The sequence below is a fragment of the Sarcophilus harrisii genome, chromosome 4 (assembly GCF_902635505.1).
Source record: "Sarcophilus harrisii chromosome 4, mSarHar1.11, whole genome shotgun sequence".
Classification (NCBI taxonomy): Eukaryota; Metazoa; Chordata; class Mammalia; order Dasyuromorphia; family Dasyuridae; genus Sarcophilus; species Sarcophilus harrisii.
In genome coordinates this window covers 319,489,861-319,508,159 of record NC_045429.1, presented here as the reverse complement: position 1 = coordinate 319,508,159, position 18,299 = coordinate 319,489,861, and the positions used below count along the sequence as shown (strand labels likewise).

Genomic DNA, 18,299 nt, shown 5'->3' with positions numbered 1-18,299 from the left:
TTCACATCTTGGATCCAAGGAAGTAGCTGGTGCTCATTCTTCCCTTGAGCACACTCCAACATGAAAAGCTGGAACAGACTTGAGAGATCTTTCAGTAAAAGAACCACAGAATCTGGGAAATGGAAGGAGCTGCAGTGACCTTTTCTGTAATCTCCAGTGAAACCTAGCTAAGAAGCGTCTGTCAGCCTTTGCTCGGAGATCACCAAGGAGGGAGAACTCGCCCTTTCTACGTAAGGCAGCCGCCTGTGTCATTTTTTGGACTGTTTTAATTGTTAGAAAGTTTTGTTTTGTTTTCCTGATATCAAGCCCAAATTGGTCTCTTTTCCTGCTTCTATCCACTGATCCAGATTCTGCCCTGTAGGACTAAATAAAACAAAGTTAGTTCCCCCCTCCCCCCCCTTCTCCAAGCTAGCTTTAAAATACTTAAAGACAACTCACACATTCCCTTTGAATCTTCCCTAGGCAAAAACTAGTTCTTTCAAAACTTATTCTTTCAATAAGGACAAACTTTTTACATGTAGAAATGTAAACTATAGATTTAAAATTGTCATTAAGAATTGGGTAGCTCAAAAAAAAAATTGGGTAGCTTGAAAGAAAGACTGGGATAGAGGTTTATGTGAACTGTTGCTGAGTGAAGCAAACAGAACCAGGAAAACACTGTACAGAGCAACAAGATGTGTGATGATCAATTATGATAAACTTGGTTCTTCCCAGCAATTCGGTGATCCAAGGCAATACCAATAAACTTTGAATGAAAATACCATCTGCATCCAGAGAGAAATCTATGAAGACTCAATGTGGATCAAGGCACACTATTTTTTACCTATTTCTTTCTCATAGTTTTTCCCTTTTGTTCTGATTTTTGTCTCCTAAACTGAGTCATATGAAAATATGTAAAAAATAAATGTGTATGTATAACCTAAAAAAAAGTCTTCTGAATTCAGATAGAAAGAAGACAGTAAGGAGAAAAGGTAGGGGGAGAGAATAAGGGAGGTATTCTTGGGAGGTGTAGAGTAATAGGAGGGTAAAGTAGCAGACAGAAGTAAAGCAGAGGAGTCAGAAAGGACAGGGAATAAGAGATACAAACATAAAATAAAGATCAGGAATGGAACTTAAGGTAGTAGGAGTAGTAATCATGATCTCAGACAAAGTTTAAAACTAAAATAGATTTAAACAAAAGAGGAAAAATAGGGAAACTACTCCATGTGTTGGTCATATTAATCAATATAGTTTTAGACAATTTAAAATAACTAGACAGTGTAAGACTGGAATATTGCTGTGGCATAAAAAATAAGTTGGCAGACTTATGAAGGAAGATCAGAGAAAGCAAGGATAAGGTACTTATGCATCTTCCAGCAGGATACAAGAGGGGCACACTGTAATCTGTAGCTACTGTGACTAAGGACAACTCTCTCTCAGCCTGAGTTAGAAGCAGTCTTTTTTAAGTTTCTAGCCCTTGAACTTAATGAGTCTCCATCTTGATAGTTTTAGCTTCTTCCTTTTCCCCCTTTTCTTTGGATGGGTGTACTGAAGTGATCTATAATTGGCTTAGAAGGGCCAAGTGTTAAATTTGTGGTATGAAGCTAATTGTACAATATTTCAGAGTCTGATTCTTTTTGTACAGCAAAATAACGTTTTGGTCATGTATACTTATTGTGTATCTAAGTTATATTTTAATATATTTAACATCTACTGGTCATCCTGCCATCTAGGGGAGGGGGTGGGGGGGGTTAAGAGGTGAAAAATTGGAACAAGAGGTTTGGCAATTGTTAATGCTGTAAAGTTACCCATGTATATATCCTGTAAATAAAAGGCTATTAAATTAAAAAAAAAAAATTTGTGGTATGACCATTTATCCCTCAGAAACTGGCAAGTGTTACAAAATCAGGGTTGACTTACTGTTTTCTTGATTGCCTAGGCTTAAGAAAGTGATAATAATGTAGATCAAACTTCAAAGTGTATGAAGGATATTTTTTTTCCCCTCTGAAAAACCAATTACTAGCACACTACTGCCTCTGGCTCTGTCTCCCTCTTCAGTGTTAGGTTATTCCTGTGACAGCCTCCATGATGGACTACCAGGAAGCTGGACCCTAAACACAAGTTTGGCAGGTCTCTGGGGGATGGACTTTGGGACTGGGAAATGTGGAAATATGCAGACCTAAATCTACATATTATATACATTATTATCCATATATTCCACATCAACTAAGACCTCAATTCTACTATAAAACATTAAGAAAAAATATTAGTGGCCTGAAAGCTGAAATCCCTACTCTAACAAATCAAAGACCCCATCGAACTGCTTAATAGGAAACATAATAAATTCCAGAGAGGGTGGGGAATCCAAGGAAGAATGTTGATTCTCTGAAACTAGGATCATTAACTTGTTTCAGTTGTGGCGATCCAATTAAAATTAGAAATGTATTCTTATTTAATCCAATTAAAAGAAATGTCTTTTTGTTCCCCTTTGGCCAGATTGAAAAAGAAATCCTTAGGAGTAGTTTTAGAGAAAGTAACTGGTCTCAGGAAACCAATTTCTCTAAGAGTTCGCTAGCATTAATATTACCAATTTAAGCAAATCAAAAACACTCAACTTAACCTATATGACAGAGGTTCTCAAAATGTGGTCCTAGGATCCTTTGGGATCTCTAAGACCATTTCAGGGGTCTATGACATCAAAATTATTTTCATAGTAATACTAGAACATTTAAATTTCTAATATAGTAAATATATATGTATATATAATGTGTGAAGATGTATGTGTGTGTGTATGTATGTATGTGTGTATATAGGTATCTCCCACATGGTCCCCATAAAATATCCATTATACATATGACAAAAATGTCCTTGGGGTTCTTAATAAATTTTAAGAGTTGTAAAGGGGGCTTGAGAATAAAAAGACTGTGTGTGTGTGTGTGTATATATATACATTATGTGCACTATTGTTTTACCTTGCTGTGGAATTTTGTCTTTTGTTTCAAGGTCATTCTAAAATGTAAGTGGATATTGTTTCAGTCAGGAAATTCCAATTAGCAAGGAAAACTTTACCCTTTTGGACTTTTCTCCAACTAGGAATGTTTGTACCTTAAGAAATATCTCTGAAAGACTTTGTCTAAAATGCAGAGTACAGAATTTTTTTTTTCCACAATAGGAACCAAGGAAGGAAGGAAGAAAGGAAAGAAGGAAGGACTTATTAAGTATTATGTCCCAGATGTTGTGCTAAAGACAAATATTACCTTGTTTGAGCAAAACAACTGTATGCTAAGTGCTATTATTATCCCCATTTTACAGTTAAGAAAACTGAATCAGAAGTTAAGTAATTTGACCAGGGTCACTCAGTAAATGTCTGAGACTGGATTGTAGCCCCATTTCCTCATTTTTAAAAATGTGTTTTAAAATGTTGCCTCCACAATGGCCATTTGCCCATTCAGCCCTTTTTCTCTCCCCATTCACAAACAGAAATATGTTCAAAAATGCTTCAATACATCTTACAACCAATATGGGTATCTTCCCCACTGCTACAAATCACACTCTCTTCATTTTGTAAAACTCTTCTTATAAAATTCTCTCATAAAATTTGACCACTTGGCCATGGTCTTCCTTTTGTCCTTTTAACATTCTCTGGGTGTCAATATAGAACTTGGGCCATCCATCTGTTATTTTTTCCTCATAGTACATGACTAGCCCACCTTCTTTACTGACTAGTGATGTACATGCCACAGAATCCAAAACTTGTTTATAGAGAGAATCCAAATCTCCCTGTCTTAAAGAAAATAAAAATATAAGTAAAGGAGTAGTGGTCAGTGAATGACCCACCTTATGTTAATTTTTTTCAAATAAAGCATTTATTAAGTACTTATTATGTGCCAGGTTTTGTGCTTAGCATTTTACAAAAACCTCAAAAATAAAAATAAATAAAAGTAAATTTCTCTTTTGATCCTAACAACAAATCTGAGAAGCAGGTACTATTATTATCCCCATTTTACAGCTGAAAAAATGGAAGCAGACAGCGATTAAGTGAGTTGCTTGGAATCATATAGTAAATAAGTGTCTGAGGTCAGATTTGAACAGGTCTTCCTGACTCCAAGTACAGGGTTCTATCCACTGCACCATCTAGCTGCCTGTGGCCTCCTTTCCTAGAAAATTCTAAGCAAATTAATTGACTTTTGTGTTCAACCCTTTCACCTCATTTCTTTCTGCCTGATTGCCAAGTTCCTCATCTGGCCTTAATCATTCTAGGACCTTGGGACCCAACATCTTTCTAATTTCTTTCTTTTTTTTGGAATTAAGTGAGTTGCCCAAGTCACACAGCTAGGAAGTGTTAAGTGTCTAAGGACAGATTTCAACTCAGATCCTCCTGACTTCAGGGCTGGTGCCCTATCCACTGCACCACCTGGCTGCCCCCTTTAAATTTCTTTTATAATATGAGGAAATTAGTTTAGATCATCCTCTAAGATTTTGAGGTCAAGGTCATTTGTTAACAGCTAAGAGAAAAGCAGAAGGGAAGAGGAGAAAGATAAGAGTGAGAGAAAAGAGGGAGGGAATTTTTCCTGAGTCCCTAAAAATCCTCTAGATGCAAAAGTCTAATAACATTTTTTTCATTCTTCTTTTCTGCCAATGGTTTTTGGATTTATTTACACTACACAGACTAGGAGAGAGCTGGGGGTGGGGCTGGAAGGATGCCACAAGAAAGGAGGGAAGAAGGGGCCCCATCACAGCTGCCATCTAATGACCTAATTAAAATCTTCTTGATATACAAAATGAGGGTTCAGTCCTTCCTACAGAGGCTCTGGTATTCCCAAAGATACACTCCTAACCCCCCCCCCCAAAAGACCAGTTTTCCATAGATTTCCCTTTCTTCTAACATGCCTTTCACAGACAGAAAGGTATAAGGGTTCCATAAAATCATCTATATTTTATAGAACCAGAAAAACTGAGGCCCAAAGAACAAAGCACAACTACTTAACATTAGAGAGGTTACCCAAGGTTATATAGGTAATTAAGTGATGAGACAGCATTTGAATTCAGAGCCTCTGGATTTAAAAAAATAGTTTTTACTTCATAAATCCCCTGCCCTAAATGTTCTTGGGGATGCTCAGGGATATCAAGATCACACAAAAAACCGCAGTGTTCTCTCTGCTGCTTCTATACCACATCTGTCTTTAATGTTGTTTTTCATACTTCAAACTGAAAATCTATTGGGTTTCTTTTCCCCTTTCCTAAGAGACTGATATGTTTTCAGTATTTCATGTTAAAATACTTCTAAATCATTTTACAAGAGTATACATTTGAATTTAGTTTCCCAATATCAATGTTGGAGTTACTTTTTTCAGTCAAAACCTATCCTAATATTTTATGAAAAAAAGAGAGAGACAGTGAGAGAGAAACAGAGAGAAGGAGGGAAGGAACAAGAGAAGGAAAGGAATGGAGAGAGGGAAAGGGAGAGAAAGGGAAAGAGAGGAGAGGGAAAGAGAGAAAGAGAATGAGCACAACAAATAGAGATGTGAACAGATAAAGGGGTTGGACTATAGGTTAGGAACATTTGGATTCAAAGACTGCCTTTGCCACTATAATAGCTATATCACCAAGAATAAGTTATTTAATCTCTGAGATATGACAGGCAATTCCCTAACTCAACAAATTAAATGTATTATTTTTTTTACCTCAAATCTATCCCTCCTCCAAATTCCCATTATTTTCATTCTTCTAGCAACCCAAGTTCTAGTTACCTTCTAATCAGTGCCCCCATTCTAGTCATCCAGGTTTTGGTCATACCATCCTTCCAGTCATCAGTGTCCTAATCACCTGTGTCACCTCATGATGTCCCATCAAATGTCGAATCTTGATGCTTCTCCTTCACCACATCCCTCTACTGGGGATTCATTTCTTCTCTCCACTCATACTATCACTGCCCTAGCTCAGGCCTTCATCACTTCTTGCCTGAATTGTTGCAATAGCTTCTAAAGTCTCTCCCTACTCCAAATCATCTTTAACATAATTAACAATGTGACTTCTAATCATCTGTCAGTCTGTGGTGAATTTTAGGGTTTTGCTGGAGTAAATATAAATATATTTACCAGGTAGTTATCTAAGCAGGAGGCTGGACAGCAGGATTTTCCTTAAGTACTGGCTGATTGTCACTAAGTTCCCTATGGTGCCTAAGGCAAAAAATAAACTTCTTTGGCTTTTAAAGCTTTTCACTGCCTATTCTAACCTTCAAATTATATATTATTCCCTTTTTTTCCTCAATGAGTAAGAGAGGAGATGGAGGGAGGAAGAGAATTTGGAAATGAAAATAAAATTGCATTTTTAAAAATTCCTACTTCTAAAAGTAAAAAGGCTTAACTCAAGCTTTACCTCCTCTATAAAGCCTTTCCTAATACCACCCCCTCTCCAATTTAAGGTTTTTTTTGTTCAGCTAGATTAAGAACTTCTCTAGGGAAGGGGACACTTTCACTTCTGTCCTTGAATTCCTGACACATAGCAGTAAGTACTTAATAAATGCTTGTTGACTGGTTGATGAATTGGAGTCTATTTGTGTACACACAAACAAAAAAATAAAGATCAGGAGCAGAATTTATTATGTAAAAAAAAAAAAAAAAAAAAAAAAAGCCTGGGTAGTAATCATAATCTCAGACTAAGTTAGCTTTAAAATAAGTTTAATCAAAAGAGAAAAATAAGGAAACTACACTACACACCAGCCATATTAATCAATATTGTTTTAGACTATTAAAAATATGGAAAGACTTAAGACTTATGAAGGATGATGTTATTCATCTTCAGAGTAACAGGACAAACAAGCATAGTACAGTCTTACATAGATAGGCTGTAAAGCCTAGTGAACCCTACTTGCACTGCTTGCAACACATTGCATGTCATCAACAAAGATTTCTATATCCAGAAATGGAGGCAAGCCAGTCAGGTTAAGGGATAAACGAGATGAGGAGACTAAGAGTTCTATAGGTATCTGTGGCCTGTTTCCTCAGTGACTTATTCCAGGAACTAGGAATGGCATGGGTGAGTATGTTTAGTTGCCTGCCAGGAGATCAAATCTCCAGTAAAGAATTCTAATAACCACCCAGTCTCTGTTTTCTTCCTTCTCTTCTCAAAAACAACTGGATATTGTATGAGTTTTGGCACATTCTATTTTAGACAGGGGTACTTACAACAATCCCTCTTTTATCTACTATTTGAAATAAATTCCTATGCCTGATTTATTATATACATAGATTGGCTCACTCAATAAATACGTACTGAGTGCAAGAAACTAGTTGGAGAGAACACTTCTTTGATTCCTTTCCCTCAGTTGATATACTCCTTTCCCAGTCAATAATAAAAACAATCATTGTTTCTATGTTATGTTATAGTTCTATAACATCCTTGTATAATAGTATATAATCATAACTATGCCTATTTAAGAGATAGAGAAACTGAGTTAGAGAAAAGTTAATTTATTTAGAAATTACAGACTGTGGGTAGCAGAGAAAGCAAAACAAACTTCTTTTTTGTTTGTGGTTTCTCTACCTTGCCCCTATCTCAGGTTGTACTGCAACCCCTACCCTGTCTGTAGTCAGTCTTCTTTATGGCTGAAGCAATAGGGACAGTCTGATCTATTAAAATTGGATTACAAGAAATGATTTACCCAAAAAGAGCCTTTTCTATTAATAGTTCCCAGGAATAGGCCTGACCAATGACAAGAATGCCACATCCCCTATTCCTTGCCCAATCTTAAAGTACTCCATACCCAATTCACTTCCTCCTTAAACTTACTCATTCACACATATGCAAACTATATGTATACAAATTATATATGCTACACATATACACACATTTAGGCGTGTACATATTTATGCATACATACACATAAACTTTGTTCTTTTTGTTCTTTCAGTCGAGCTCCCTTGCCAGTGAATTCAATAAATCATCATTGGTTCCTAAATTTATGGTATTAGGTTTTTTTGTTTTGTTTTGGGGCTACTGATTCATTCAAAGCTACTTAAAAAAAAAGAAGTTGACAAACAATAAATATTTTGATATTTCTGAACTGTGAACTCATAGGTGTTTCCTGATTTTAAGAGCAAACACAGAGAATAAAACAAGTGAATAGTGAAAAGAAAGGTCAAAAAAATTAAGCAATTACAAGGTAATTCATAGCAGGATCAGAACTGGGGAGACCACTCAGGTTGTATTCTGTGAATTTCCTGATTGACTGATCACTCAAAAACACCATATACCATAATAGGAGACTTCATCTAGGAACTGATTTACAAATACCTCATTGAGGAAGAAGATTGGTTGAAAGAACAGAGACTTTCATGAGAAGAGGCCTGAAAGCAAGGAGACTGAAAGGAAATCAAACTGAGGCAATTAAGAACCAAAGCAAGGTTCCCTGGGGCAGAGAGAGACAGACAGAGACAAAGAGACAGTGAGAGACAGAGAAAGAGAGAAATGAGAAAGAGCCAGAGTGAGCATCTATGGATGACTAGATTCCATGAATACTGATAGGTGGCTAGGCTGAAATTTGATATAACATTGCAGAGAGATCTCATAGGTTACATAGGAAGCTTTTCTTGGAAATACCATATTCTAGGGAACAAACTTAGCAAATCTGTCAATAAGGTGACAGAGTGACTGTGGAACTGGCAGGTACCTGAGTTAGAAAGGATGAGTAGCTTAATGGAAGGTCTTAGAGGTCCACTTTTGACTTGGCATAATGTTAGAAGGAAATTCAGCCTGAAAAAACTAGAAAGATGATTTGATGTTGGTGGGATGCCATGTAAAGAGCCCATTGACTTTGTAGTTTGTGTGAAAACTAAAGAGATGTCTGTAGAATTGAGCAACAGTCTGAGGTAGGAAATGAGATTAGGAGGGAACAAATATGCGATCACTTGAAACAGAACCAGAAATAAACTGGAATCCAGCTGATGTTGATCTATGTTAGCCTAAACCACTTTTGAAAAATTAATGGATGTAGTTTTTGGAATGAAATGCACAGCAGTATTTGCCTTGCTAAGATTCAACATCATCTAGGTCCACAGCATCCTTTCTTGTATGAGCTAAAGAAGCACAGAAAGAGAATAATCTTGAATTGATGATAAAAGTTTACAGTGAGTATGTTACAAGGAAGAAATATAGACAAAATTGCCCTATTTCTGAAACCAAGACCAAGGAACAGAGGTCACAATAGTCTGATGCTAAATCATCATTAGCACAACACAGATGAAGAAGCAACTTTCTCTTCCTTCCTTCTCTCCTTCTTTCCTTCCATCACTAGCTCCCTCCTTCCTTCCTTTCTCTCTCCCTTCTTTTCTTGACCTGGATGGACAAGTGACAGATATACTCTAAAGAAGAAAGCAAGTTATCATGAGAAATTAAATTCTAAAGAATCAGCTTCAGGAGATGGAGACGGGCCAGTGCAAACAAAGGAGTGGAAAAGTGAAGGAAGTAGCAGGTTGGGGGCTAAGCACTGCCTGACTAGCATGCATTTCTTCTGTGCCCATGTCAATTGTGTGCTGCACTGCTGCACCCTTGGGAGCAATTACCCTCTGCTGTTGTTATCATCATTCTGCCCCTTTCTATGAGCTACCCTCTCTCCACTTGCCTGAGAACTGGGCAGAGGCTATCTGAACCCCTCCTATCATTTTAAAAATTTCTATTCCAGTAGCTTTTCACAAATATTTTTCAGTCAGTGTAGAAAACTAATATGAATTTGAATGAAAAGGTCATACAAGTGCCAATCAAGTGTCTTTACCTTATAAATATTGTCTCAGTTTAAAACAACAGGACTTGTAGCAGCTCTAATTTCAGTGACAGGTGAATGTGTTGCAATATACTTTGATAAGCAGCATACTTTGAAAAGACAAGTAATTTCCAACTCATGCATGTGCATAAGGAATTGTTTTGCTTATCAAACAGAGACATTTGTAGCACCCTTGAACTCTTCATGAAACAATGATTGATAACTACTCAAATACAAAGCAAATTATGAATTGGATTGGCTTAAAATATTTTTTTTAGCTGTATATGGATTTGAAAGAAAGTCGTGTTTTCAGGTAAGGCAAAAGGCCATTGTGGTTTAAAGAAAAATGTCTTAAAAGAGATTTCTAAAAATGGTTTTCTTTGGCTTGAAAACAGGAATTGTTTGCATCAGGGAAATAAATGCCATCTTCGTATCATTATATTTGGGTTTTTGTTTCTTTAACAGCTGTGTATACAATTGTAAATTTTTTTTATTGTGCCTAGTCTAGTTGAACCAGGGACAGATTTAAGAAGGAGACACTTATTAAAGTGATGGCATTAGAGGTTTATTTTTTTTTCTTGTAATGCAAAAACCCAGAGCATTTTTTTTTTTGTATTTATAGAAGGTTATATGAATTTTTCAAAGTCATGTGAATCTATTTGGGTAGCCAGGTAGTACAATGGATGAGTGCTGGGCCTAGTGTCAAGATGATTCATCTTCCTGAATTCAACTCTTGCCTCAGATACTTAGTACCTGTGTAGGGTTCCTAACCCTGTTTGCCTCAGTTTCCTCATTTGTCAAGGGAGCTGAAAAAGGAAATGACAAACCATTCCAGTATCTTTGGCAAGAAAATCTCAAATGGGGTCATGAAGGATTGGACATGACTGGAAAAATGACTGAACAACAACAAATATGAATTTATTACAATAAGGCTTGACTACTCACAATATGTTTTTTCTTCAGTGTTTGAGGCTGCTTATAAAGATTTCTAAAGGTAAGATAGCTAGACAAGTTTTGTCACATTTGTCATGCATTAATAAATCAAACTTATCATTTGGGAAAAAAGAATTGAAATCAGAGATCACTTATTTGGGATGGACAAAAGAAGATTGAATATATACACAAAGTTTAGTATATAAATAATTAAAGCCAAGGGGTTAAGTGGAAAGATAATACTAGGGAGGAAATAACTGCAAGCAAAACAAACTTTCTCATCCTGAAGGAAGGGGGGAGTAATAAATGAGAAAGGAGGAATAAAAGCGAAGAACTACAATTTAAGGAGGTCTGGGGAATGGTCGAACAAACTGTGGTATATAACCATAATGGAATGTTGCTGTACCACATGAAACGATAAAAGAAAAATCTTAGCGAATCCTGGGTATATGAACTGAAACAGAAGGAAGTGAGCAGAACCAAAAGAACAATTTATGTGAGGATAACTACAAAGTAAAAAAATAACTACTGAAAACTTATCAAATTAAGTCTTATCAATTCAATGACCATGCCTCTGGAGAACCTATGATGAAGCATATCACTGGCCCCCATATAGAGATAATTGATTAAGGCTTAAAGAAATATATATATTTTTGCTTGACTATGTTTATTCATTCTATGGATTTTCGTTTTTGTTTTTTTTTCTTGGTTAATTGGGAAAGGGAGCACTTACCAATAATGACGCAAAAAAAGAAGGTCATTTAAACATTTTTAGAAGCATACAGAAGAGAACATAAAGGAGTTCAAAATTTAGTTATATATATATATATATATATATATATATATATATATATATATGTTAAAAAGCAAGTATAATGAAATGGAGATTCATAGTTTCAAAGAGAATCTTCTTTTGGTATTCTGTGTGTATAGAGATGCTTATTTTTGGTGTTTAGGTTTAGAATTTTTTTTTTTTTCAACTAAAGAAGATATCAGAGAGGCAAAACTATTTTTTGTTAAAATGTAAATGATGTGGCTTGTCAAATTTTGTCAAATGCACCCAAGAATAAAATGTCTTTGTTTTAGAGGAAGTGGGTTCCAAGGATCCAATACTGAAATACTAGTATCAGGAATTTAAAGCAAGATAACAGCATTTTGCTGAAAAATGCCACCGATCAGAGAGTATGGATGAACTTTTAGTATCACATAGAAAGTAAGAAACATGAAGCATCTCAAATAAAGAATTAGAAAGCAAGGTAGAAGGTCTATCAATAATCTATAATAATCAATCAATATTTATTAAGCATCTACTATATATGCTAGGCATTGTGCCTATGAATATACAACAAATCATGATTTTCTTATTTTAGATACATAGAAATGGGCACAGCTGAAATCCATGGATTGATAGAAAAGAAACATTAAAAAAAATGTTTCAAAGAAAACTGTTACTTTAAAACAGCAGCTCAAGAATAATAGAGCAGTTTCTGTTCCAGTCAGCACAAGGAGTTCCTGAAAAAGGTCCTGCTTAAAGCTGACACTGAATAGAGAAACTAAATAACTGCTTAGGACCAAAAGGAATCCAGTTCAGATAGTTAAGTTAGATACTTAAACCATATACAAAAGTTAGAATCTCTGCTTTAGAGTTCCCTGAACAGAGGAATTTAGAAATACTGTAGTAAGCTTCTAATTGACTTAGGTACAGATGTAGAAAGGTTAACAAGTCACAAAAGAATCCTTACAGAAGCCAATCTATCAATAAGCTAAATTATGATGTTATGGGAGAAATGATTATCCCTTCAGCTAAATATAATTCACTGTTGAATTACATATTTTGCTAGGCTTTTTAAAATGTACATGCAGTACTATGAATGTATTGTTATTGTTATTCAGTTATATCTGACTCTATGACTTCCTTTGGGGTTGTCTTGGCAAAGATACTGGAGTGCTTTGCCATTTCCTTCTCCAGTTCACTTAACAGATGAGGAAACAAAGGCAAATAGGGTAAGTGACTTGCTTGAATCACACAGCCAGTAAGTGTCTGAAATTGTAATTATATTTAGCTATTATTATGATTACAATAGCTAGCATTATATCCTTTTTTTCTCCTTGTTTGAATCAATAAATATTTATTAAGCACCTACTATGTACCAGCACTGTGGTCTTAAATGCTGCTATTTGAAGCAGCCTGGTAAGTGTGTTGTGTAGAATATTAATGTGGATTTGATGTTCTTTTAAATCATTTTCGGGGATTAAAAATTTTGACTGTGGGGAGAAATTTAACACTAGCTTCTCCAAAAGTACAGTCCCAAAAACTGTATGTAGACATAAAATGTTATTGCATCTTTGAGAAGCAATGGAACTTTGGAATGTCTGTTGTTAACTGTCATTCAACTGTCAACAGTTCAGATGTCATTTTATGAAGAGTCTGAAGAAACAAGAGCTTGACTGATGCTCTGGAGAGATTGTTAATTATGACAAATAAAAAGAGGCTGGCGGAAAAGAATGAAGAGAATTGATTTCCTGAGAGAAGTGCATTTAACCCATGGAGAGAATTTTTGAGAAAAGATTGCTGAGAGGACTCAAGGAATTTGTGTTTTCAGAATTGAGGAGAAGTTAGTAGTAATAGCGATAGTTAAAGGTAACTGGCCATGATGTTTCTCACAATTGATACAATGGGAACCTTTTTTATATCTGGTTTGCTATACTGATAATAAATAGTATAGCCAATAACCTTGGGGGAGAAGGGAGAGAGTGAGAGAGAGAAACTGGTGAGGTTTCATAGCTAATTAATAAAGGAAATATAATATTTCAGTGTTAGTACTTATCAGAATATACTGCTTGATTACATTAGAAGGTGGAGTAAGAATGAACAAGAAAAATGGGTCAACAGTATGCAAGGAAAAGGGGCAATCACACCCCACATACTATACATGGAGCAGCAGAGACCTACTCTATATTTATAGTTTTCCCAATAGAAGAGAACCTTCATGAGGGCAGGGAAAATTTCATCTTTATGTATCCATGGCACTTGTTACAGTACCTGACACACAGCAGATGCTTAGTAAATGCTTATTTAGTAAAATGAATATTGAGAAACAGTAAAGACATAAATAAACTAATGGAAAATAAAGTAAGCAAAGCCAGGAAAATAATGTATTACAATGTGAATGGATTAACACACATACACACACACACACACACACACAGACACACTTTTTAAAAATTTTAAAAAACAAGAAAAAAGATATACAAATGTTTTCCTCACTTTTTGGAGTTGAGAGACCAAAGGGATGGAACAATATTAAGGTTAGCATTTTTTTTTTATTAATTGGCTTTACTCAGTTTCTTCTTTCCCCAGCCTTTGTAAACTCTGATGCAAGGGAATGGCTCTTTAGGAAGAGGCAGATATGGGGAAATATCAATAAAAATCTATTTAAAAATGCTTGTTGATTGATCGAACTCTTAGTACAGCGATTTCTTTCTGCTTGTAATACATTAGGTGTGTTAATGGGAAAGACAGGGGCCAGTTAGGAAAGCGGCTGGGGAGTAGCCAATCCAGAAATATGGGGTTAACCCTGAAACATTATCGGTAAATGCTTTCAGATCATTAGGCTGGAGAGCTTTCAAGCATTAGAAGGAGAAAGTAGAGTATATCTGCAGAGCTCGGACTAGTTATGTCCTTTGCTTATTTAGTACTGTTATATGCTATTATTGTATATTCTGTCTTGCCGCTACACTGGAAACTTCTCAAGGGGAGAAATATTTCATTCAATTTGATTTACTCCAACTCAACAAGCACTTAATAAATCCTAGGTGCTACATACAAAAACTAAATGGGAAAAAACACACCTGCTCTCACAAAGCTTACATTCTATCAGATCTGGAGATCATGATGAACGCTGGACTGTAAAAATGCAATGTTAACCACACTAGTCTCAAAACCAGAGACAGTACACATCTTCCTGGGAGGTAAGGCTTTTAGGATTGACATTGGATACTGGAAGGCATTTACAAGGCTTGTGAGATGTTTTTAAGACCAAAGGCTTTTCTGAATCAGCCTACAGAAAGGTGGAAGAGATGGAGAGGGAGGGGAAAAGGTAAAGAAAGCTGTAACTCACAACTTCTGTAAAGCAAGATTATGACAGAATAGCATTTAAGGGAGTGTGGGATTTGGGCTTTGGCAGTCACAGGGAAGGTTATCTCTAGGTAGTGAATCCATAATCTCCCCCAGCTCCCTCAACAACCTCTCCCCACAGCTGTACAGGAGCCTTGCCCTCACTGCCCTCTTCAACCCTATGTCCTGCATAGAAACACTTAATCCTATTTGTGTATTCATTCAACATCTTCATCCTATCCACTGTTACCAGATTAACCATTCTAGAATAGCACCGATTATTCACCAGGCAACAAGGTGCCACTGAGAATCTTTGAGCCTAGGACTAAACTTTTTGGCCTACCATTCGAGACCCTCCTCATGTGGCTCTCACCCTATTATTTTTTTAGGATTATCTCCTAGTATTCCTTTATCCATATACTCCAGCCACAATGCAATTCTATATGCTCCACATCCTCTTTAAAATGCTAAAATTCTCATTCCTGGACTAGTTCTAAATTTTATGAGTAGCCTCCTCTGAGGCGGGGCTCATGAAGTGATGAGAGAAATGGCTGTAGGCAAAAAAAAAAAAAAAAAACTATCAGGAGGTTATTGAAATAGTTCAGGTGAGGGGTAGTGAGTGTCTAAAGTTGGGTAGTGACTGTGTGAGTACAGGGAAGGGAGGGGACAGCTGTGTATTAGAACCAGCTCAAATTTGGCACACTTAAATTTTCAGTGTGAGCAGGATCTATTTTGTTTTTCTGATTACTTAGATTTAAGTAAAGGATAGAGAAAATGTTAATAATGTAAATTAAACTGCAGAAGTGCATTTGAAACACTTTAAAAAGTGTATCTGGAGGAGGTGAGGAAGAGGAGGTCTGGATGTTAAATAAATATTTACAGGTAAAACACCCTCTAGGTCTTAAGTTACTTTTTCCCTAATAGCAACTCAAGCCAACTTGGTACAGCATAGTACTTGGTATTAATTTATGCAAATAAGGTAAATGCTCGTTAAATTAACTTATTTTTTTTTTTTGTCCCTACATCCTTTCCAGAGATATCTTAAGACTCTTGTAAATATCTTGAGGACAGGAGCCTTGTTTAGGAAGTACTCAAATTACCACCACTGACAACCATCTGCTTTCTCTCCCTCTCAGTCTCTCTTCCAATCATGGTTTAGTGACTTGCTCAGAGTCATAGAGCTAGTGTTCAAGCCTTACTTGAATTCAGGTTGTCCTGACACTAGAACTGGTGTTGTATACACTGCCTCACTTAACCTGCCCTCAATCATCATTCTGAAGATCTGCCTAAAATTCAGTGTTCCGCCCCAGTTCCCTCCCCATCGCCACCTCTCTCTCACCTGTAATATTCCACATAGGTGGTCTTGTTGGCCACCTCCGTCAGTTCCATGCTGACATCCCTCCACACAGGTAGTCCTGAGAGCTGTAGGATGATGTTGCCTGACATCTGCTGCACAAACTTCAACGTCTGGATGTAGTCCCCCCGGGTAGCAAAGATCTCACTGAGTCGTGCCAAGTGTTGTTCCAAGTTCACCTTCATTTTTAGGGTGGTACCTGACACCTGGGAGTGGGGAAGGAAGAAGAGAGGGATGTGAGAGACTGTCAAATATGGGAGAAAGACAGCTGGCAGTTGTTGGGAGGTATGCAATGTAGGCAAACACTTTGGGCTCATTGTGTAGGAGGAACACTTTTTTTTTTAGGTTGTACTGGTCAAAATTATTTATTTTATGCTTTTTATTTTATTTTTATTTTATGTATTTAAAGCATTCTACTGAAAAGGATCCCTTATACTTCAAAGGATTCCATGACACAAAAAAGTTAAAGAACCTCAGAACTAAGTATATATAGGACTACCTCCATCCATAAAATGAGAATGAGATCTCTTATGAAAGAAATATATAGGGTTATGGTAAAATGGAATTACAATTTATGTATATACTGAGAAAAGGGTGCTTTTTTTTTTTTTGATAAAGAAATCATTTCTTTTCATCCAAATAAATGCTATTCATGCTCTTTTTTTTCATTATTGTTGTTTTTGTTGCTTTTGTTGCTATTCTATAAAAGCACAATTAAAGGTCTCCTTGAAATGATGCAAGTCAGATCTGAGGAAAAATTAAAATGAAAATTCAAACTCATGTGGTATTAGTTTTTAAAGTACTCATTTTTAGTACCAGGAAATTATATTATCTGTAGCCATAGATATTCATTTTGCATTCAGCTAAGTCATGTGTTACAGTAAAGATTCAAAATCACCTCTGGTGGTTTCTACCACATGAAAGACATACATTCCAAACACATTTGGGTACAATAATTAAACTATGCTTCAGGAATATAAATGGCTGATCCCACTTCTGGAAGTGGAAGTCTGGGAGAAAGAAGGTGCTCCAGGTACTACTTCTGAGTCAGGTCATTTCACAGCTGCTTACCCTCTTGCTCATGAGTACAGTAGGGAGCTGAATCCTGCCCCCTCCAACAGCAGGTTGGCAGAAGACAAGTATAACCAAGTTTCCCCCGCTATGTTCCATTTCCAAGAAAGGTAAAGGTTGGGGAGTGGGTTTGAGGTATAAGTAGGTAGAGAATGAAGTTTCTCAATCTGACCTAAACCAGATTGTTGTCCCCAAATTTGGCTTCTTACAAGAGAAATAAGATCCTTGATCAAGTGCAACAAAGGAAAAATTTTAAACCCCCTTCCCCCATTTTCTTTGTTTTCCTTTGTTAGGAGTAGGATAGGCTCAAGTTCTAAAATTGTTTTTATAATAATCTAATGCTTAAAATTGGCTTAGTTAATGCTTAACCTCACAATCTAACATCTTTACAATCCAATTCCTATAAAAATAATCTGAGCAGATCATTAAAACTATGACACAGAACTGAACTCCAAAGATTATGCCTTTTAGCTCACGGGCTTCCTCTCCATCACTTCTAATTTGAAGGCTGGTTGTTACATTCCTGTCCCCATGGATGGCAGCAGCATTTATTCAGGCAAAGGCAGAAACTGTAGGTGATGACAGTGCTGCTGTTGTCCTTGATTACCAAATGAGTGGTACATTAAGGACACGGTGTTAAGCAAGGCACTTTTCAATGCAGGAGATATAAGATTCTTCAGTCTAGGAAAGCAGCCTGGGATTCTGCCAAACACTTCTCTGCAGCAGAATGGTAGCCAGACATTTATTTAGAAGAGCAGCTGGCTTCTCTTTCTGTTCACCAGCTTTAGACTTCTTCACCTCCTAATACATGTTGTCAAAGGAAGGAGTCTGCATTTTGACATGAAGAAATAAAGGCATAAACTGAATAAAGGAAAGTATGTTCTAATCCAGACAGCTTTTGTAATTTTCAGAAATTGATCTAAGTAAAAAAAAAAAAAACAAAAACCTTTAAAAACAGTAACTGCTAACAATGACATAAAATTGCTTAGAAAATGAGACTAGTTAATAATGATAGCTTAGATTTATACAGGATGTCCCAAAAGTCTTGGTACTACTGCAAGTTTTTAAAAACCCTTTGTCAAGCT

At 36.3% G+C, this 18,299-nt stretch overlaps 1 protein-coding gene across 1 annotated transcript in view; it reads right to left on the bottom strand.

Annotated features, from left to right (window-relative positions):
• Positions 1-18,299, bottom strand: part of TTYH2 (tweety family member 2) — an 82,207-nt gene that overhangs the window by 26,888 nt on the left and 37,020 nt on the right. Inside the window, exon 4 of the mRNA XM_003768550.3 lies at positions 16,129-16,349. Within this exon, the coding sequence (XP_003768598.1) occupies positions 16,129-16,349 (221 nt within the window). The remainder of the gene's footprint in view (positions 1-16,128; positions 16,350-18,299) is intronic.